Source organism: Penicillium vulpinum (assembly GCF_028829585.1).
Source record: "Penicillium vulpinum strain IBT 29486 chromosome Unknown utg000003l_segment0_segment0, whole genome shotgun sequence".
NCBI lineage: Eukaryota > Fungi > Ascomycota > Eurotiomycetes > Eurotiales > Aspergillaceae > Penicillium > Penicillium vulpinum.
Genome location: NW_026643243.1, coordinates 627,153 through 647,971, shown reverse-complemented (window position 1 = coordinate 647,971; position 20,819 = coordinate 627,153). Strand labels below are relative to the sequence as shown.

At 48.4% G+C, this 20,819-nt stretch overlaps 6 protein-coding genes across 6 annotated transcripts; 5 read left to right on the top strand and 1 right to left on the bottom strand.

The window, feature by feature from the left end:
- Nucleotides 1–751: 751 nt before the first annotated feature.
- Nucleotides 752–1,993, top strand: N7479_005347 (lytic polysaccharide monooxygenase AA11 family protein; the record flags this gene model as incomplete). The annotated part of the gene is made up of 1 exon (XM_057253044.1): nucleotides 752–1,993. The coding sequence occupies one exon, from the start codon at nucleotides 752–754 to the stop codon at nucleotides 1,991–1,993; it is 1,242 nt and encodes a 413-aa protein (XP_057106906.1).
- A 678-nt stretch (nucleotides 1,994–2,671) lies between these two features.
- Nucleotides 2,672–4,137, top strand: N7479_005346 (60S ribosomal protein uL4; the record flags this gene model as incomplete). The annotated part of the gene is made up of 4 exons (XM_057253043.1): nucleotides 2,672–2,864; nucleotides 2,934–3,028; nucleotides 3,162–3,312; nucleotides 3,381–4,137. Exons 1-4 carry the CDS (start codon nucleotides 2,755–2,757, stop codon nucleotides 4,135–4,137), a joined length of 1,113 nt encoding a protein of 370 aa, XP_057106905.1. The 5' UTR covers nucleotides 2,672–2,754.
- A 5,907-nt stretch (nucleotides 4,138–10,044) lies between these two features.
- Nucleotides 10,045–13,096, top strand: N7479_005345 (Zn(II)2Cys6 transcription factor; the record flags this gene model as incomplete). Its single annotated transcript, XM_057253042.1, has 3 exons — nucleotides 10,045–10,997; nucleotides 11,074–11,998; nucleotides 12,059–13,096. The coding sequence occupies 3 exons, from the start codon at nucleotides 10,045–10,047 to the stop codon at nucleotides 13,094–13,096; spliced, it is 2,916 nt and encodes a 971-aa protein (XP_057106904.1).
- Nucleotides 13,097–13,511: 415 nt separating this feature from the next.
- Nucleotides 13,512–14,789, bottom strand: N7479_005344 (uncharacterized protein; the record flags this gene model as incomplete). Its single annotated transcript, XM_057253041.1, has 1 exon — nucleotides 13,512–14,789. The coding sequence occupies one exon, from the start codon at nucleotides 14,787–14,789 to the stop codon at nucleotides 13,512–13,514; it is 1,278 nt and encodes a 425-aa protein (XP_057106903.1).
- Nucleotides 14,790–15,982: 1,193 nt separating this feature from the next.
- On the top strand, nucleotides 15,983–18,502 carry N7479_005343 (J domain-containing protein; the record flags this gene model as incomplete). The annotated part of the gene is made up of 4 exons (XM_057253040.1): nucleotides 15,983–16,498; nucleotides 16,582–16,908; nucleotides 16,960–18,279; nucleotides 18,350–18,502. 4 exons carry the CDS (start codon nucleotides 15,983–15,985, stop codon nucleotides 18,500–18,502), a joined length of 2,316 nt encoding a protein of 771 aa, XP_057106902.1.
- A 394-nt stretch (nucleotides 18,503–18,896) lies between these two features.
- On the top strand, nucleotides 18,897–20,751 carry N7479_005342 (SKIP/SNW domain-containing protein; the record flags this gene model as incomplete). Its single annotated transcript, XM_057253039.1, has 3 exons — nucleotides 18,897–19,046; nucleotides 19,114–20,538; nucleotides 20,593–20,751. 3 exons carry the CDS (start codon nucleotides 18,897–18,899, stop codon nucleotides 20,749–20,751), a joined length of 1,734 nt encoding a protein of 577 aa, XP_057106901.1.
- Nucleotides 20,752–20,819: the final 68 nt, after the last annotated feature.

Here is a 20,819-nt window from a genome sequence, read left to right as displayed (position 1 = left end):
TTTCGAAGATCACACCAAGTGTGTGTCTGCTTAATTGCCATGCACACAGCATCGGGCCATTCATAGGGTGGGATTCGGGTTTCTCGAGATCTTTGACGGGCCCGAGTGTTCCCCCATGTCTGTGTATATAATAATCCTAAACGCCAATGTTGAATGGCTTTTCTTTTTTTCTTATTCAGTACATTACTTTCTCTTTTATTACTTCTATCGGTTCGACATACAGGCTAGACCTGTGTCACTTTCCTTTTCACATCTTGATTTTTGCCAGTGGCAACATATCATATACATTCCTTTTCTGAAGCTGCCTCACCTTTGATACGTAAATAAAACAAAGAGCCTGTCGCTATTGTTCACCAACAAAGAAATCGGAAACAACGCCTCACAATTTGAGTCAACTTGTTTCATTCACTCTGATACAAAGGTATTGTGTCTCTGCCTTTGTTTCATCGTTGCCTCCGATCTATATACGTCTGATCTATTGTGGGAGACCTATGATCTATTGTTGATGGACTGTTACGCCTATACGCCTTGCCCACAATAGATCCATCAATGAAGGCACTGTCGATATATATACTCTTGAGCACCTCATCTTGGCTCTTGCATCTTCAAGTCTCTCATCCCAAGCTAACATTCCGATACAAGGTCCACTCCTTCTTACCTGATCCCATTCGTCTGGCACGAATCGATTCCATTTGCAACATTTATCTGTCGAACCAGATCTTAAACAATCTCAGAAGTTCAATCATCCAAGATGTTCATCAGCTCCAAAGTGATCGCTGCCCTGATGGGGGCTTCCATGGTCAACGCCCACATGATCATGAGCAGCCCCGTCCCTTATAGCAAGGCCAATCTCAACAACTCGCCTCTAGAGGCAGATGGTAGTGACTTCCCATGCAAGCTTCGCGATAACGCCTTCCAGGCCCCCACTACTGAGACAACCATCGCCGTCGGTGATTCCTACCCTCTCAGTTTCATCGGCAGCGCCACCCACGGTGGTGGTTCCTGCCAGATCAGTCTGACCACCGATCTGATTCCCACCAAGTCCTCCGAGTGGAAGGTCATCAAGTCCTTTGAGGGTGGCTGCCCCGCCAATGTCGACGGCAACATGTCCGGTGGACCCGACGTCATCAATCCCTTCACTTTCAACTTCACCATTCCTGATGGTATCTCCGCTGGCAAATACACCCTTGCATGGACCTGGTTCAACCGCATCGGAAACCGCGAGATGTACATGAACTGCGCCCCAATCACTGTCTCAGGTGGCGCCTCCAAGCGTTCCCCCGCGGAAATCGAGAGACGCACTGCTAGCTTCCCGCCCATGTTCATCGCAAACATCAATGGCTGTATGACACAGGAAGGTATCGATATCCGCTTCCCTCAGCCAGGTGACTATCTCGAGCGTGACGGTGAACCTGCCAACCTCGCTAAGGAGGGCGCCCCGGCTTGCACCGGTACCCCTACCTGGGGAGGCTCTGGTGACACCGCCTCCTCGGGCTCCTCGAGCGCTGGCCTAGACACTGGGGCCAAATCAACTGGTTCCGCCTCCCCCAGCTCAGAAACTGGCTCTAGCACCAACTCAACTGGCTCCGCTTCATCTGGCTCTTCCTCTGCTCCCGCAGAAAGCACACCGCCACCAGTCGCCCCAATCCCAGCAGGTACTCCATCAAACCCACCCACCGAGCCCAAGCCCGAGTCCTCGTCCTCCGAAGCTGCCCCAGCTCCTGTGACTACCGGCTCTGGGTCTGCCTCCAGCTCTGGTACCCTGGCGGGTGGCTGCAGCACCGAGGGCCAGTGGAACTGCATTTCAGGCACCTCCTTCCAGCGCTGTGCTTCTGGCACCTGGTCCGCCGCCCAGCCGATGTCGACTGGCACGCAGTGCAGCGCTGGTCAGGGCGAGGAGCTCGTTGTCACCGCCAGTAGGAAGGCGCGCCATATCTCGAGCATGCGCTTCCGCAAGCGCACCCTCAGTGGTCACCATTTCCACCTCAGTTAGATACGCAACACAATCCGCTGGCTTCGGATGTTGCCCAATTCTTTTTCACATCTGGTGATGTTTTTCTGTTTTTTCCCCCTTTCACTTCTTATTCTTTCTTTCACTTCTTATTCTTCTGTTCTTTTTTTCTTTCACTTCTTATTCTTCTGTTCTTTTTTTCTTTCACTTCTTATTCTTCTTCTTCTTTTCTGCTGGCCGGTCCTGTTACTCTTCAGAGCATTGGATGCCTTTCTTTCCTGTATATTTAAGAGATGAGACTAGGAAAATAGAACATCTCACAAGTTTTTTGCACAATTCGTAGCTCGATATTATATTTTCGGTAGTCTGTAGATATTAGTGCTGCTCAAACCCTAGTGTTTAGCCTGGTAGCAGAGAGGAAATCAACTGTAGTAATGACCACTTTTCTGTCTCCCAGATGGGGAGTCTGCTGAGGTATATACAAAGAAGAACTGCAGTGATGGACAGCCCATATCTCCTGTAGTATGTTTTCCCCAAGCTTAAGGTACTTGCCGGGGTCGAGGACAGACTTGAATGTTTACGATCGCACCTGCCACATAAAGACCCACTTGTGGATCCCACGTGATAGCTCCGATTAGATAATTGTTGCGTATTTGCACTAGTCCGGATATGGCAGAGAGGGCTTAGGGTTCGCCGCCCCACTTTCAGTTTCTCACTAAGCGAAAAAATCCACACCCAGTTGTGAAGCCCCCCGACTCGGAGAGATTGGATCTTCAACCTCACCTCGACACCGACCAGCAACAATGGCCTCTCGCCCGACTGTCTCGATCGCCACGGCTGCCGGCGTGCCCTCCGGGGCCTCCCACCCCCTTCCCACCGTGTTCGGTGCTCCTATCCGCCCGGATATTGTCCAGTATGACTCGCCGAAAACCTGAAGGATTCACAAATCGATGGAGGGGAAGTGCTGACCGTCGATCTACAGGCATGTTCACACTGGTATGGCCAAGAACAAGCGCCAGCCCTACGCCGTGAGCGAGAAGGCTGGTGAACAGACCTCTGCTGAGTCCTGGGGTACCGGTACGTTATTTGGCACATTTTTTCGAGATTGGAAGAATGGGATCAAGATCGGCGAGAAAAAAAATTCGCGATCATCAAAATTCTTCTCTATGGAGAGAACAAATAACTGACTGGATCGCTTCTCATTGAATAGGTCGTGCTGTCGCCCGTATCCCCCGTGTCTCCGGTGGTGGTACTCACCGTGCCGGCCAGGCTGCCTTCGGTAACCAGTGCCGTTCCGGTCGTATGTTCGCCCCTACCAAGGTCTGGCGCAAGTGGCACCAGAAGGTCAACGTTGGCCAGCGGTATGTGGAATCCCATTGAAGGAATTGCAGAGAAAGAATGCGGAGGAACTAATCTTTGCGCCCTACAGTCGTTTCGCTACCGCCTCCGCTCTGGCTGCTTCTGCTTCCCCCGCTCTGCTCTTCGCCCGCGGTCACCGTGTCGCCAACGTCCCCGAGGTTCCCCTCGTCGTTGAGTCCAAGGCTTTCGAGACCCTTGCCAAGACCAAGGCCGCCATCGCCCTCCTCCAGGCTGTCGGTGCCGGACCCGATCTCATCAAGGTCCAGAAGTCCCGCAAGATGCGCGCCGGTAAGGGTAAGCTCCGTAACCGTCGTTTCCGCCAGCGTCGTGGACCCCTGGTTGTCTACAACCCCGAGACCGATGGTAAGGACCTGATCAAGGCCTTCCGCAACATCCCCGGTGTCGAGACCTCGCCCGTCTTCTCCCTCAACCTCCTCCAGCTCGCCCCCGGTGGCCACCTCGGTCGCTTCGTTATCTGGACCTCCTCCGCCTTCCAGGCTCTCGACCAGGTCTACGGTACCACCACCAGCCCCTCGGCCCTCAAGCGGGATTACCTCCTGCCCTCCAACGTCGTTGCCAACGCCGACCTGACCCGCCTCATCAACTCTTCCGAAATCCAGTCCGTTCTGAAGGCCCCCAAGGGCGATGCCCGCACCAAGCGTGTCAACGTCCAGAAGAAGAACCCTCTTCGCAACAAGCAGGTCATGCTCCGCCTCAACCCCTACGCCGCTGCCTACTCCAAGCAGAAGCTTGGACAGCAGTCCGTCGAGGGTGGCAAGCCTACTGCCCCCGCCGAGTCTTTCCTCAGCACTCTCTATGAGAACTAAGCGGGTCTTTCTTTGTCCCCCTGCTATTTCTTTGTTAACTGTTTCGTTGGCAAAATGGTAGTCAGCAAAAATGAATCAATGCCTTTTTTGCAATACCCATGGGTCTATTTGGAGTAGTAATGTGATCGGTTTCAGTGTTCTTCTAAGTGACCCTCGAATTCTTTGTATCGTGCATGGTAAGTTGTGTATATGTAGAGAGTCGAGATGTATTTTCCCGTGTGAATCGTGGTTTACATGGATGAATATCGCATTCCTTGCGCTGATCGCATTAAGTGTTGAATATGATGGCTGCCTTTTCCCAAGCTCATTACGGCAAACTACGGTCCAGGCAGGCCACTCCCTTATGAATCACTACAGGGTCTATCCAGTGAAACTAATTACTTGTCACATGTAGTTTACCGGTCGCACACTTGATATTCTTATACCATTATTTACGAGTCCGTGTTATTGCCTAGTTATTCCTCGTGTCTTCGGAACATTCTTGCCGCAAATTCAGGTGTCTATTTCCATACCAGACAACAGGGAAGGCCCTCATCATTTCTTTCTCATAGAACAAACTAGCATCTAGATCTTTTCCACTGTCATTGTTGGAAATTAGTAATAATTGTGGATGGTAGGATCATGAATAAATAGAAAGAAATTTAGAATATATATTTATATATTCATACATATATGTGAGCATCTTGTCGTACATGATTTCAGTCCATCATTTTTAGAGAATATGCTGATTATTGGAATGAATCCCTTCGAATACTCGAGTATATGATTCCTGGCAATTGATTCCTTGATGGTCAACAGAATAAACGATATCTTGAAGTTTGCTCAGCATATGTATCCACAGATATAAGTCAATTTGCCGGACGCAACCTTGGATAGAGATGCGGCTACCCTCCAAGGTTTTCTTCCAAAGAAAATCTGTATACTGTCTACCTAGGTATGTAACTCCATCCATACCACTTCAATCGACCCTGGAAAAAGTGAGTTGAACATGTGATAGAGTATCAATTGAAATATCACATGTTACGAGTTTCCTCTCAGCGCGCGACCTAATACGAGATACATACCAGGTGTAAACCCAATGCAAGCATAGAAGCCATTCTAATTAATCTATGTATAGTCCTACATATGTAGCATATAATCCTAGGCGAGCCGAACAAAGCCGGGTGAAACATACAGCATCGCTTGAGGAGCACTAGTGCGACAGTTTCCGATATGACAGCCATGAGATATTGGTTAGCGTCCTGGGGTATTGGTTATCGGTTATTGAAATCCGGCATTTATACTCCGTGGAGAAATAACAATTTAAATACCGGAGGTTATATTCAAGCCGAGACACGGGAGATTTAAATTAGACAAAGAAGCATTCTAATATATATTTATCCCGGTAGATTCACATGCCATGCAATTTAATTGAGTTTTTCTTTGCCCCGTCGGTTCCTGAGAAATAGCTTTCGGGCAGACATACAAAGTAGGTGATAGGTGTGGCGTTAGAACATCAACAATGGTATAGAGAACAGAGTTTGCCAAGTTTATGTATGCAATTTACTATGGAGTACTCCGTAGGTAGTATCTACGATCCTTCTAGGGTTACGGATAGTACTCCGTATGCTATCACAGATTACAAAGCTACTCGGAAATAGGTCTAATGTCAGTGCCGAAGGTTGTCTAAGCGAGATACGGAGTACCGTTTTGGACGTCGGGCACGGAGATCAGGGACGTGCGAGAGCGGATCGCCAAGAGTACCATCAGGGTCCGCCGCTGATAGTCTGAGGCACTTCCAAGCCAAAGGTACTTACGTCAGTTAGAGTGTTTTTTTTTCTTTCTTTTTCTTTTCACTTTCGTTGTTATGATAATGAAGCGACTGGTTGGGAGGTCACTGCCTTTATCAAGGCTGTATGTTGATACAGAGTCAGAGCTCCATTTGCAATGACGTTGAGTTTGAGGTCTCACGTGTACATGTCAAGCCTTGGATTATGTAGCATCTCAGACACATAGTAAGTATTACATAAAAATATGCCTGTGGTTCTATCAAGTAGTATGGTAGTCTTCTAATACGAAGTCTTAGTCCAACCCAGTCAAATCCAGTTAAATTGTAATACAACATCGTTCAGGAACACATTATTAACCGAGATCGTGCGATCGGAGGTGAAAATCTCCGATCCCGCGGGAGTAAACAAAAAAAAAAAAAACGAAACGAAGGGAAAAAAGAGAAAAAGCAACGAAAAAAAGAAAACGTGCAAAGAGCGGTCTCGGTAAGATCAACCGAACAGATAAGCTGCACGAGCAAGGAGAAAAATCTAGATGGAACCTTGTACATTAGGTATACGCCCTCGTGCTGGACTCTATTCGTAGATCACAGAGCGGTGCTGTCTAAGTATAGCCATGTCTCACACCTAATACGAATCGGTTCAGGGGTGATCAAAGCGTGTTGGAGCTATCGGGAATCAATCCGACACTAATTCTGTGCAAAACATCCATGGATGTTGCAGTCGCAATGTTGCAATACAGTAGTGTCTATTCCATAGAGGGAATATTAATAACACGGTGGCTTTAGAAGGAATTATTCCTTGTTCCCCGTACTCCGTATGGAATTGGGAAGTTTTTTCATATGTATATATATTTTTTTAGCTACATTTATTTCAATTATTTTGATACCCTTTTTTTTCTAATTCATCACGCCATATATCTAGAAACTGTTTACGTAGAAGCATCTGAATAAACTCAATTATCCTAGGTGGATCATGACACGGGTTGTCTCAAGCTGTTATATATAGAAGATTTCATTGGACTTCAATGCGGATTAATCCTCCGCTCATCCAAAATTTGAGTCTCGGTATTTGTTCGGAGAAACTTGATCCCGTGAAAAATGGTCTAAAATGGGCTTGGGAGAACTCGGGAAGAGGTTCCATATAGGAATATATTGACTTTTCTCCAAACTGCCGAGTTGGAGTATTAACGGCGAAATCCCGAAGGCCGGGTAACTCGCGTCATTTCATCTCGGGCCTTTCCTAGAACAGGAAACGCACACTCCAGGGGCTGAGTCCAACGATCCCGAAGGCTTGCAGATCGGATCGCCCTCAATTTGAAGACGTGGTCAATTTCTAGTGTTGCATCGCCGTTAGAGGTCCAAGTGGAGTTTAGCTTGACAGAACCTTGGATGACTTTTACGACCAGGGTTCCTTGGTGAATAAAGAAGATGATAACCTTGGAAATGCCCTATAAAACACTATGGAATTTCCTCAATTAAAAAATAAAATTCTGCATAGATACCCGTTCCCAAGAATAGCATCCATAGCATCCATAGAAACTCATAGAGCCACAAAATAACATCAGATGGTCTCGGCTTTGGCTCTATATAGAGCATAGTAGTTCAAGTTTGACTTCTACAAAAACAGTCCACTCCACTTGCGGACCACTAGGTCGATCCTCACCAGAGAGGTTATCCAAAAGTAAGATAAGCCCTGCGGCCCCTGGGAAGGGGGATTTGCCCGTCTAGGCATCGAATCGCCTTATATCCACCCAACCGGCCGAAGATTAAAGGACCCACTGTGAGGATATTCGTACATCCGTATAAGCTCACTTTGTTTTCTCTGCAAAAATTTTAACTTTGGAATATAAATCTTACTATCTCTCTATGCTTACTTGGGTTGACGGAGTCAATGCCGTATTGCTACCCATGTAAATATAAATGTGTACTCCGTATCCGTATATATTGTATATCCTAGACGGCAAACCCCGAAAGTTCTCTTGGTGTACTCCGTATATCTCATTTAAATGTTTACTAGGGCATGAGATTGGTCATGTTGTAGAAAGTACTACGGAGTGGGTATCTCTGGCCTTTTACGCGAAGAAAGACTAGAGTGAATGGAGTACTAATATGTACAAATATAAGTACCAACGTAGCATCCTTGATCCCTGTGGATTTGGCCATTAATATAAAGATGCGGTAGTAACGGATGAACCGGGGGGCATACTCGGGTTGATTTCCTATTTTTCCCCTATATTTTCCAGATTTCCAAGGTACAGCTTCCCCCACTCGGAAGAATCGAGTGGAATCAAAGATCTATACCGTTAGATATATTGATTTTAGACGTCATGCTTGTGATATTCTAAAGTTTGAAAACACTCCAATGCCGATATGATATATATCCACTTTGCAATAATATGGACCTTCATAAAAATTCCTATTTCTTAACTTAATTTCCTTTTTTTGAACTAATACCGTAGAGACATTGGGCACCCTAGACACCCTATTCCGAATGTGGCGCCCTTGGAGCCGCCTAAACCGAAAGGGTTCTAACTGTCTCATTTCAAAATTTTCATGAAAAAAAATAGCTATAGATTCGGTTATTCCGAGCCCTTGAACTGAATTAACTTAGCTAAATCTAATTAACTGTAAAAAAAGGTGAAAGTACCTGTAATTTTTAATTTTTAATGTACTCGGAATACTTGGAATACTCTCTCTGCTTTGGCCCTTTTTCCAGTTACCATACCTGAATCCCCCTCCTTTCTCATTCTCTTCACTTTCACACTTTGACACTTTCTTTCTATTTTGAGCCTCGGTTTCTTTAACCCCAATTCTATCTTTTTTTGGGACTTTCTATAATCTCCTGAAGAAAACCTTAGCCTGCAGGAGGGAGAGGGGAAAACCCGAAGCTCGATAGGGAAGTCTCGACGTACAGAGAACGTACAGAGAACTATTCCATTCCTAGTCTCTCGAATCTACGAGTCGCTACTTCTAGTTGTTTTTTTTTTCCCTCATAGGGTGCCCACTGACTAGGTGGTAGGGCACTTTCTTCGAGACTGTTTTGTCTCGTGTGCCACCATCGGCTCTTACTTTGATCATTTCGGTTACCATTATCATCGCTATCGGGGTCCTTTTGGTTCTTTTTTTTGTCTCTCACACACCCCATTCGGGATTCGGATTCAGAAAACGCCATCGGCGTTATCCTCTGGAATATCCTTGTTGCCCTCCCCCCCCCACTAATTCCCTGGTCTTTGAGAATCTTAAACCAAGATCTCGCTGCCATCTGAGCTCTCCCCACTCGGCCAGATCCTCAAAGATCCTAGCATACAGTAGTAAGCTGCCGGGTTCCAAGCGCGGGGCTTTCGTCGTTGACAACACTTCGGCCCGGTTCTCCGTGACTCCTTGGGTCGGTGGACGCTTGCAACTTCATAGGCCCTTGTCTAAGGTCTCTTACCTGGCAATCCCTGGACGTTGGTACAAGCTACTGGGATATTGCAGATTACCTGGCACGGAAACTATGCACCTGAGACCGTGACTGCTCGGGACTAATGCGAGATGGTGGCCTTCTAAGCCAGCTTCAATTCGTTTCCTTTTCGGCTTCACCGGCACACCACGCGCAGTGCCGAAAGTTGACTATTCCGAGTGCCAATATTTCCATCAAAAGTTTACTGGCATCGTTTGTATAAATTCCTCTCCCTCATCATTCCTGTTTGTCGTTCGCTTGTGAGCGCGGAACGTACACGATCAAATCTATTTCTCTTTGCTGCCACCTGATCCAAATTTGTTCGACTTTCTACTCAATTCTATCATTGTTCATTGAAGACCAAAAAAGTTAAATTGGTATGTGAAATGCGTATATGTCTCAGCATAGGGAAATCGGAGAAACGAGCTCATTGCTAAGTCATCTGGCTCCTTTCAATAGGTACGCCTTTTGTCCACTGTCCTTCTGGGACTTCGAAAATTCAACCGAAAGCCGAGAGAATCAGCCAAAGACAGCCTCCCCAAAGCATTCCACGTCAAGTCTTTTTTCCCTTGGCACTATACCTATTCAAGGGCACAGAAACGCCGAACACACTGGTCGCACTCGCTTTTGTGTGGGTCTGTTATGTAGATGGTCAAATTGTGTCAAGCACTCTGACCTCATATATCATCCAACCGATATGTCAGCCCCCCAAGGATCAGGATCAGGATCAGGATCTGGCTCCCATTCTAGCATAGGCCCACGATACTATGTTGGACCCTTCGGCCGTATGTTACCCACCACAGATGGCCCATCATCGGAGCAGCAACCCGAGCTTCCAGCTAATTTACAAGTATCCGGGGATCTCCCATACCAGCTTCCACCTCCACGTGTACCGGCTAGTTTACAATTTGGATCTGATCCATTTCCGCGGCGACAAGACAGTCCCCAGGGCAAAGACGGTGGACCACAGCACCAGAAGCCAGAGCAACTTCCTTCCGTGAGTCAAATACTCACACCAATACCGGGCGCCAATTCACCACAATATCCTCAACCATTTGCAATTTCAACATCCAATACAGGACGTCGAGCATCTGCATACCCACCTCGCCATCATGATCCGAATTTCCAGGTTTCGCCAACCTCTGTACATGATAGAGGCCGTGCCGAATCTCTCCCTCAACCGCATACTAGCCTGCCTTCAATGTCACAAGTGACTCTGCATGGCCATGGAGGTATAAGAAACCACACACCCACAAGGAGTGATCCATCTTCTGCATCTTTCCCACACGGCCAGTTACCCTTTCACACCACATCCTCACATGGTCAAGTACCAAGTGGGGAGCAACCATCACCGGAAAGTTCAAACCGGTTACTTAACCAGCCCCTCCGGCCTCATGTGGTAGATGAGCGAGTAATTGACGGGGAACTCTGCTTCCTATATGCAGATGGATCCTTCTGCCCCAAATTCATCGATGGTACACCCGTCAACGCAAATTGGGGCATAACGAAGGCTGGCAGGCCGAGAAAACGTCTTGGACTTGCCTGCCTGACCTGCCGCGAGAAGAAGATCAAGTGTAATCCTAACCCAACTCTCGAGGCCGTATGTGACCAATGCCGTAAATCTGGACGTGAATGCAGGTTCGAAAGTGCGTAAGTGTGATCGTGAACTCTGAAGAATATGTGTCCACGGACTTACCCTGTTGAGCCACTGCTAATCTTCTCAAAGCCCGCGGGGGAACCGTCCTCCGATGAGGGGGTCAGTAGGGCCATCTAGCAGACCCGATCCTTACGGCCGCGCTAGCCACGGTTCTTTGGACGTTTCTCCGTCACTTTACGACAATAATCGAGCTTCGGACAGTGCGACCTCCCTTCCTGGGACTACTGGCCATTCACCGATCTCAGAAGGCTCATTGCTGACGGCATCAGGCCAAGAAGCCACATATGAGAACATGGCTGAGGCGGACAGGGCTTTAAGATCTCGATTCCACCGATTCCCACAGTCCTTACTAGGCGCAGATGACACCATCGGACGACCACCGTCGGCACATATCGAGTCTACTCGTTCGCCCGAGTACTCTGACATTTTGGGGGAACTCAAGGACAGCAACAAGTCAGACGACCCACTCGCGGCGTCATGGCACCTAGACCCGTATGAAACCGATCCAGAAGCGGCGATGCACTACACTGAACGTTATTTCTTGCACATGAATGACGGTCTGTACCACATATTCCCACATTCACGATTCAGCTTGTGGTTGAAGACCTACCCCACCAAGTCTGCGGATGACAAGATGCTCCTTTATTCTATGATGGCTCTTGGGTCTGTATTCTCAGACAGGCCAGATAAAATGGCAGCAATGAAGCGATATGCTCGCATAGCCCGCTTTGCCATTAACAGAAGCCAGCATATCCTCTCTTTGCAACTTGCTCAGAGCCATATCATAATGAGTCTTTGGTACTATGCTACAGGGTCGCTTGTCGGGTCTTGGGACTCAATAGGCGCAGCGGGTAGAGCGGTGTTTGGGCTTCGTTACAACGTGGAATCTGGCGGTATTGTTGTGGATCAAAGTCAGATATGTGACTACGGGTTACATCCACAGGCCTTGATGGAGTGCCGACGGAGAACCTTTTGGATTGCCTTTGTGCTTGATGTGAGTAACACGCACATCCTCCGACTAAAGACCGAATTATAGTTACTGACAAAAGACCAGCGCTTCTCAAGCCTTTATACTGCTTCGTCGACTTTCATCTCGTCAGATGCAGCCTTGCTGAGGCTTCCCTGCCGAGAAGAAATCTACGAGACTCAGCAGTACGCGACGGTTCCCTATTTGCAATCATTCCTTAACCATATCCCGGCCTCCACGGGCGATGATCGTTCCACCCTAAGCCCAATGGCCTTTTTAATCGAGATCATGGCTATCTGGGGAGAGATCTCCCTACATATAACCAGATTACCACACATCCCGGCCGAAGCATATAACCGACTCGCTGAAGAATTCCACACAACCATCATCCAAAAATCCAACCAATGGATGACCCGACTCCCCGAATACCTGGCGTTCTCATCCACAAACCTAGAGCGAAGTCTTCGACAAAGAAAAGCAGATACCTTTATCTCAATTCATTTGTTCTACCACGCCAGCTTGTTGAAGCTGTATAGACACGCCCGCTACCAGAGCCTCCGACCCGAAATCCTAGGCCAGTACATCCACCGCGCTCGATACCACGCCGTGGAAATCCTCCGTATCTCTCTTACCTTTGACCAATACGCCAAAAGAATCATTCCTTCAAGACTTAGCACAGAGCCTCCCATGTCCCACTCGACCCTCCTGAACCCATTCCTCGGCTACGTCATTCTATCAGCGATAGATGTTCTCAGCTCCGCGGGTCTGGCATCTCAGCTAAACGAGTGCATTGCTTATATTAGAGGCGCACTAGAGACTGTTCATGAACTCGGTCGCTATTGGGATAGCTCTTTGAAACTGGTCACCGTTCTTCACAGACGTCTCGGTCTGATGATCAACTGTATGAATGACCCCGGCGTCTTTACAGAGAAACAGGGTTTTGCTCTCGATGGCACCCCGCTTGAGACGAAGGTCCATGCTGGCGCTTTGCATTCTCCTCTACCTATGGCAATGGGTGAGGATCTTTTTACCGGTTCGATGCCTAGAGAGGTGCTTTTGAATGCTCTACGGCTTGATGAGACGCTCATCTCTAAGGGTGATATTGCTTGGATTAGAGATCCATGAGATTTGCCTCCTCCTTTTGGTCGATGATTGAGGTTCAGAAGTTGCGGGAGGATGTGACTGGTCTCATGGCAATGTTGATGGTTTTTTTTGCAGCGGTGAGGGAATCTTGTTCTCTGTTATTCTGTTACGATATGATGGATGCATTTTAATAATGATGGGGGCTGGAATGGTTGACTTGGAAATATTGTTGCCATGCATAGGCGGGACTGTGTACGTGACTTGGCTCATATACCTCTCTTTGAGCAGAGTTTTATATCTTCTACATCTGTATATTATAGTATTCTATTTAATTCCTGGTTTTTGAATGCCTCTGAGACTGCTATCTGCTCATGTGATTATATTAACCAAGCTTGGAAGATAATTGTCGAGATTAATAAAGGAGCAATTTACTAAATTTGTGCTATCTAGCATGATATTATGAGACCTGAGCTGGAAACTGGCCTGAATAGATAAACCGGCCTTCGACAGGATCCATCAACACAGCGTAATGGGTATCCTCATTAACAATTGGGTCCGAGCAAAGCCATCCAAGCACTGTCCCAAGAGTAACCGACACCTTAGACTCAAGATCTTCCCCGATCTTCGTATTCCGTTTCCACTTCAAATGAATTGACTGTGAACGGGGAATAGCAACCTCTTTAATTCTCCGCTTCTTGAGTTGTTGTTGGAAAAATCCATGATCCCGCACTCTGCGATCCCATTTTTCCTGCATCGAAGCTTGCCGCTCTTTACTCTCCTCGATAATCTCCGCCATGCTCTGCATGCCATTTGACATACGCAGGCCCGCATATCCTCTGTCATTCACGATAGCCTCATCCATGACCAAGCTCGGTTCCTCGTCATGGTTGGTTTTGATAAGGAAAGAACTCGACCTGCGCCAACACGCAGTCTCATAGTCCTTTTCCATCGCAACAATGCTACTTCCATCACAGAAAATCAGGTACGCAGCCGTCGTACGTAAGCAAGGCACTTCATCCAGGATTTCCTCAAGAGTGGAAGTATTCGAGAGTCTCGTCGATCCCTCCGCCTTCACACTGGGAAGAACACACTGCCGTAGCAGCGAAGTAATAGATTGTCGCAAACCGAGCAAAACAAGCAAATAATTGAAGTAAAACCCCATATTCCGACTGGAGTCATGCACAGCTCGGAAATTGAGCGAAACACTAAGGTCTTTCCGCACACCCGTGAGAATCCCCACAAAGCCCACATACGTGATGCACGTTGCGAGCACTTTATCCGGCGCATCGTCACGCACGAATTCAAGCTGCACGATCAGTGAGCGTAGTGGATCCATTCCCCAGTCCAAGGTCCGGAAGTGGATCATTCGTGTCCAGAGTCCGTCAAGCATTCGTACACCGCCACTCGTGCATCCCATTAATAGATCCAGAACCACATTCAGGCAGATTAGAAGGTAGAGGGGGATGCCCGTTACCCGACTGATGCCGCGGATCTCGGCTGTTTCTTCGTCTGTGTAGAGTCTGCGTAGGAAGAGTCGTGCAAGCCAGTGGATTGGTTTTGTTGGAATTTTTGGGGAGAGATTGTGGATCACGTCGTCAAATATGCTCGTCACGGAGCGCATTCGGTCTTTGTAGAGATGGGCAAGAGCTGTGTACCGCTCTTCTGGGGGGTTGGAGAGGTTTATCCTGAATACTGGGGGTTGTTGCGCGCCCAGCTCTTTCAAGCGGGTGGTCATTATTGATCAATTGATGACTGGAATTCCATTCGAGGTTGGAGAGAGGTGGAAGATGTGAGGCTGAGTGAGGAGTGGCGCTTGCTGTCAGATAGCGTGCTGATCTTGATCTGAGTTTACAGAATAATTGAAGAATTTTGGAATACGAGAGTGGCTTACTCCTTATTTAAGGATTACACGATGTTCAACTGTTGCCTTGTATGTGGGCGTGTAGATATAGATCGACACTCATCCTTCACCTTTTACAATTTGATTTGTAGTCTATTAGGCTGACAAGTATTTGAAGAAGAGGTCTAAGGCCGACGTGGCACATTTTGCCAAGTAGATTATATGCTGATCACCCGTGTGGCTGTCACTCAGGTACCCAAATGGAGGTTTCAAAGTTTTTTAGCTTCAGTTGGGTATTTTAGCTGATCTACGAGATGTCTTCTTTTTGGGTTTATTCCTCACTCTGCTAATTGAGCTCTTGCCGCGTATTAGGTGGCTTTGCTCTCTGCTTATACTAAATGCACCGGTGATCCCAAATTTCAGGAAATATCAAACCAGCCTGCATATAAAATTCAATGCATCGGATTGGAATTCATTGGATATGGAAGGGAGATCACCACTGCAACTGGCTTGAGAACAGTCCAGCTGATCTGCATATCTTTACCTTGCTTAGCCCCATTTTAGTGGAGATGAGACTATTCTTGTTGCAGTATTTTGTACTCCGTACATAGAGAAAGCTTGCTGACACATCTCTTCATGTATCGCCTATTTTCACAGTTATTTAGTAAAGCTTCGATTCATCAATATGCTAATAATATTATCACTAATAGTACTAATGTTGGCCCTAAACCAATGGGAATTGAGTCGCGGGTTGTCACCTGCTAGTGCTAGTACCCGAGAACAAAGACATTGTGTTCAAACGGTAAATGTTTCATATTCTATACTAGTAGATTCGGCATTCGAAATTAAAATAGGGATTGACTACTTGATAATAAGCAAAGATAGCTCTATATCATACAATCAATTGCTCCACTATAACCCGTCTACAATATAAGCGGGGATCCCTACGGAGATGCGGAAGGTTTCTCCGGAATTTCCATTTCCTCCACTCGAGCACCCTACTACACTGCCCTGTCGCGTTTTATCCAACCACCCCAAAATGGGGCTATATATATAGATATCAAAAAACGAGTGCGCAGAAAGCTCTCATGTCCTCCTTCAAGCAAGCCGACGGGACGCAGGAGTTCCCCGGAGCGCAGGAGTTCCGCGCGACGGTGGAAGATGACGGACTCGACGCCGATTACAGCATGGTGGGCGACGGCGACTACCCAGAGGAACCCGATTATTATGCCCTTCTGGGCCTCGCGCGCAATCCACCCCCAACAGAAGCCGAGATCCGCTCCGCCTACCGCAACTTGACCCTCAGCTTCCACCCCGACAAACAGCCGCCACATCTCCGCCATGCCGCCGAGAGTCAGTTTAGACATATCCAGGAGGCGTATGAGACGCTCATCGATCAGAAGAAGCGCATTGTATATGATATATCTGGTGCAGCGGGTGTGCGGCAGGAATGGGGCCAACTCGGCGCCATGGGGATTGGTGGGGAGGCGCAACGACAGGATGTTGGTGTTAAGGCCATGTCGCCGGATCAGTTCCGGCGCTGGTTTTTGAAGACGATGAAGAAACGGGAGCGGAAGGCCGTCGAGAGTCTGGTTTCCAGCAAGGTATGTATTTTCTGTGATCTTCCATGACGGGAAGTTGTGCGAATTGTTGGGATGTTGCTGACATTCATTGGTTTTGATTTTAGGGCGGTATCACCCTGGGAATTAATGCGTCCACTATGGTCTCAGTTGATGAGGACGAAGATGTGCAGTTCCATATACCTTCACCGAAAATGACCACATATGGTGTTTCATATAATTTCAAGACGCCGCTGTCATTACCACAGCTTTGGGGCACAGAAGAGAAAGAAGCAGAAACCTCGGATGCGGAAACTGATTCAGAGGAAGATGTGCAAGAAGAGGAATCAGAGGATATGCAGTTGACTTTCAATGCGGGTGTAACTGGAGGATTGGCTCACCCGGTTAAGAAAATTGCAGTTGAGTACGAGGATGGGACAGAAGGAGAAGAAAAGGTATGATGTGCTGCAGGTTTGCATCTCGAAATTTCGCTAACCGTTTTTTAGTTCCAAATGCCACCGATCCTGGCAGCTCAGAATTTCCATTTTGGGGCCACTGTGACCCCTAATTTCAAAAGCCTGGTGGGTACCAAGGGAATCTGGGCCAGACATCCTTTCTCGCTCCTCAGGGATTCCCAAGTCACTTTTGATGCTCTTCTTCTCCCTACCCCGACTTTGAAAGCAAACATTGCTCGAGCCTTCCAGCCAATCCCTGGCACCAAGCCGTTCCAGATCAGCGCGACAAGTATACATAAGCGCTCATTAGGGGAAACGCCGCCTTCTTTCGAGGTTCAAATTTCGAGAGAAATTGCCAAGAGGAAGATCGGTGTTATTACATGGACCAGTGGCGTTGTTCACTGGCCTGGATTTATTCTCAACTCGTTCCCATCAATTGGAATGGGAGTTCAGAGCGCCATTGCATCTGCTAATGAGGCCAGTAACCTACAAATTGGTCTCATCTCGCTTCCCAAGCAGGGCCAAGCTGCAGTCGATTTCGATGATGATGAGGAGGAGAGTGGAGAAATGGACGAAGACGTCCGCCATCTTCTCAAGAAAAAACGCCAAATCGACCAATCTGCCGAGTCATGGCAGACCTATCTTCAGGCTACTCCTGCTGGAGCCGCTTTTGTCTTGAATTATTCTCGCAACCTCTTCTCCGGAAAACCTGCTGATGACCCGGTCAAGACTGAGTGGAGCTCTGAGGGATACTTCCCGATGCCGACGATGGACCAGGCTCGCGCTGTACGACTCGAGATCTCAAGTGTTGTTGGGTTAGACATGTCTCTCCAGTGGACCATCAAGGGTGTTCGTCGGGTTGGCGAGTACACCCGTGTTGGCCTCGGTATTGGCATCGCAGATAAGGGTATCATGATGACAGTTTCATGGAGTCGACTTGGCCAAAGCATTAATCTTCCGATTAATGTTTGCCCGGCTAATGAGTCAACAAGCGGCGCTGCAGCGCTGACTGCTATATTCCCCTGGCTGGCCTACTGCGCGATTGAATTTGGCTATATTCGCCCGCGCGATAGGAAACTCCGTCGGCAGGCGGCTGCTCGACGCCACCGTGAGCTTAAGAAGTTGATCCCTAAGAAACGCGAAGAGAGTCTCCAGGCCATCGAGCTCATGACAGATCAAGTGCAAAGGCGGCAAGCGCGAGAGGAAGCACAAGAAGGTCTGACCATTTGGAAGGCAGAGTATGGTTATATACCGCCAGCAAACAAGAAACCCAAAAATGGGTTCACGGAGCCTCGGGTAATTGATGTCACTATCCCTGTGGCTGCGCTAGTCAACCGGGGTCAGTTGGTGATTCCCGGGAAAACCATCAAGGTAGGTCAAGCGATAGGCCTTTTATTCGTCAATATTTTTAGGAGCAAAATGCTAACTTGGATACATTTAGTTCCAAATTTTGGGATTCCATGACCCTGCGCCATTGCTGCCCAAACGATTGAAGATCTGGTATAGATTCCAGGGGCGCGATCATTTCGTCGAGGCAGGCGATAAAGAGGATATCGCATGCCCCATGCGTACACACTTTATATCCGATGAGTAAATCTAGACTCATAAAAGGCTGAAAGACCTTCGTTGCCATGTAATTATAACATCTAGTCGTTTATTAGCGACCTACTATTTCAAAACTCCATTCTGATGGTTTTATCCTCTCCTGTGTCTCTAGATATGGATAGTTGTTTGTTTCAGCTACTGTGAATACAAGCATTTTGAAAGTTGAAGACTTTCTCTGTAATCATTTTAATCACACGTATTATTCTTTTTCAAGGTTGTGAAATGAGCCTGTTGTTCAACGTCAGAGAGTCTTGGCATGATAAGATACGGAAGTCCATAGAAACCAACCGCGCATTTTGTCCAGAAAAGCCAAATGAAGCGTCACTCCATGGTCTCTTCTCATCAACCACGAGTGCACAGCTCTTGAGTTGCTCACTCTTGAAATGTCGACCTCTATTGCTTCAGGACTTTTCAAGTCCCTCCCCAAACCAAAATACACTGGCGAGGAGGAGGAGTTGCCACAGCATGCGCAACCCCGTGGTCCGCGCGTGGTGGGCGCCGACCAGATTGATGAAACACAGGTTGTGCTACGGGTAAGTTGCAGATTGTTCTATTGATATGCTAGCAGAAAAACTAATTGATTTTGGTTCCTACTTCCAGAGAACTGGACCCCCGCCCTACGGAAACCGTGCAGGATGGCGACCTCGCGCCCCCGAAGATTTCGGTGACGGAGGCGCGTTCCCCGAGATCCTAGTTGCCCAATACCCCCTCGACATGGGCCGAAAGGGAAATTCGTCCAAGTCAAATGCGCTTGCTCTTCAGGTCGATGCCGAAGGCAAGGTCAAATACGACGCGATCGCCCGCCGCGGACACGCCGACAACCGCACCGTCCATGCCTCATTCAAAGATTTGATCCCACTCCGACAGCGGGTGGATATGGGAGAGATTTCCCTGGATAAGCCGTCCGAGGAGGAGATCCAGGCTCAGATGGAGAAGACAAAGGCCGCGCTTGCAACCTTGGTCGAAGGAGCTTCGTCGGCGCAGAAACCGAAGAACGTTAAGGGCGGACAAAGAGCAGAGCCAACTTTCGTTCGATACACCCCGGCCAACCAGATGGGCAACACTGGCCGCCAGAATGATCGCATTATGAAGATTGTCGAGAGGCAGCTGGATCCCATGGAGCCGCCCAAGTTTAAGCACAAGAAGATTCCCCGTGGCCCGCCCTCCCCACCACCTCCTGTTATGCACTCGCCCCCCAGGAAGCTCACTGCAGAGGACCAAGAAGCTTGGAAGATTCCCCCACCTGTGTCGAACTGGAAGAACCCAAAGGGTTACACCGTGCCTTTGGACAAGCGTTTGGCTGCAGATGGTCGCGGACTGCAAGATGTTTCAATTAACGACAAATTCGCCCAGTTCGCGGAGGCTTTGTTCACGGCGGATCGACATGCGCGTGAAGAGGTACAGCTCCGAGCTCAGATGCAGCAGAAGTTGGCAGAGAAGGAGAAGGCACAGAAGGAGGAGCATCTTCGGATGTTGGCACAGAAGGCTCGTGAGGACCGCGCTGGCCCCAGCGCTCGCGTGTCACGGGCCCGTTCCCGGAGTGCTAGCCGCAGTGTGTCTGTGGTTTCCTCCCGGTCTGCCACCCCTAGCGATGAGGACGAAGCCGCCCGAGATCGCGCGGAGCAGCGCCGCGAGCGACGACGCGAAGATGAACGAAAGCTGCGCCAGTCTCGCATGGGCACAGAGCGCCGTATTCAAACCATGGCCCGCGAACAGAACCGTGATATCTCCGAGAAGGTCGCGCTTGGTCTCGCCAAGCCTACACAGAGCTCTGAATCTATGTGGGATTCGCGTTTGTTCAACCAGACCAGCGGCATGCAATCTGGTTTCAACGAAGATAACCCTTACGACAAGCCACTGTTCGCCGCGCAGGACGCCATCAACAGCATTTATCGTCCACGTGCCCAGGCCGATGCCGATGACGAAGATGCAGGCGAAGGCGAGATGAGCAAGCTTGAAAAGACCAAAAGATTCGAGGTCCTGGGTCGCGCCAAGGAGGGATTCCGCGGCGCTGCTGAAGCTGAGGTAAGCTTCTGTCTAATTTATATTTTTTTTCATCGCTAATAAGTTGTTCTATAGGAGCGCCAAGGTCCTGTTCAATTCGAGAAGGACACCGCTGATCCATTTGGCATTGACAACATGATTGCCGATGTCACTGCGGGCCAGAAGCGTTATGGAATTCAGGAAGTTGAAGATGATGACCGCAAGTCGAAACGCCCGAGGGTCGACGACGAATAAATCCGCTTTTTTTAATCTCTCTTCCATATGTGTGTCTCTATGTTCTCTCGTGATCTTTGCACGGGCAT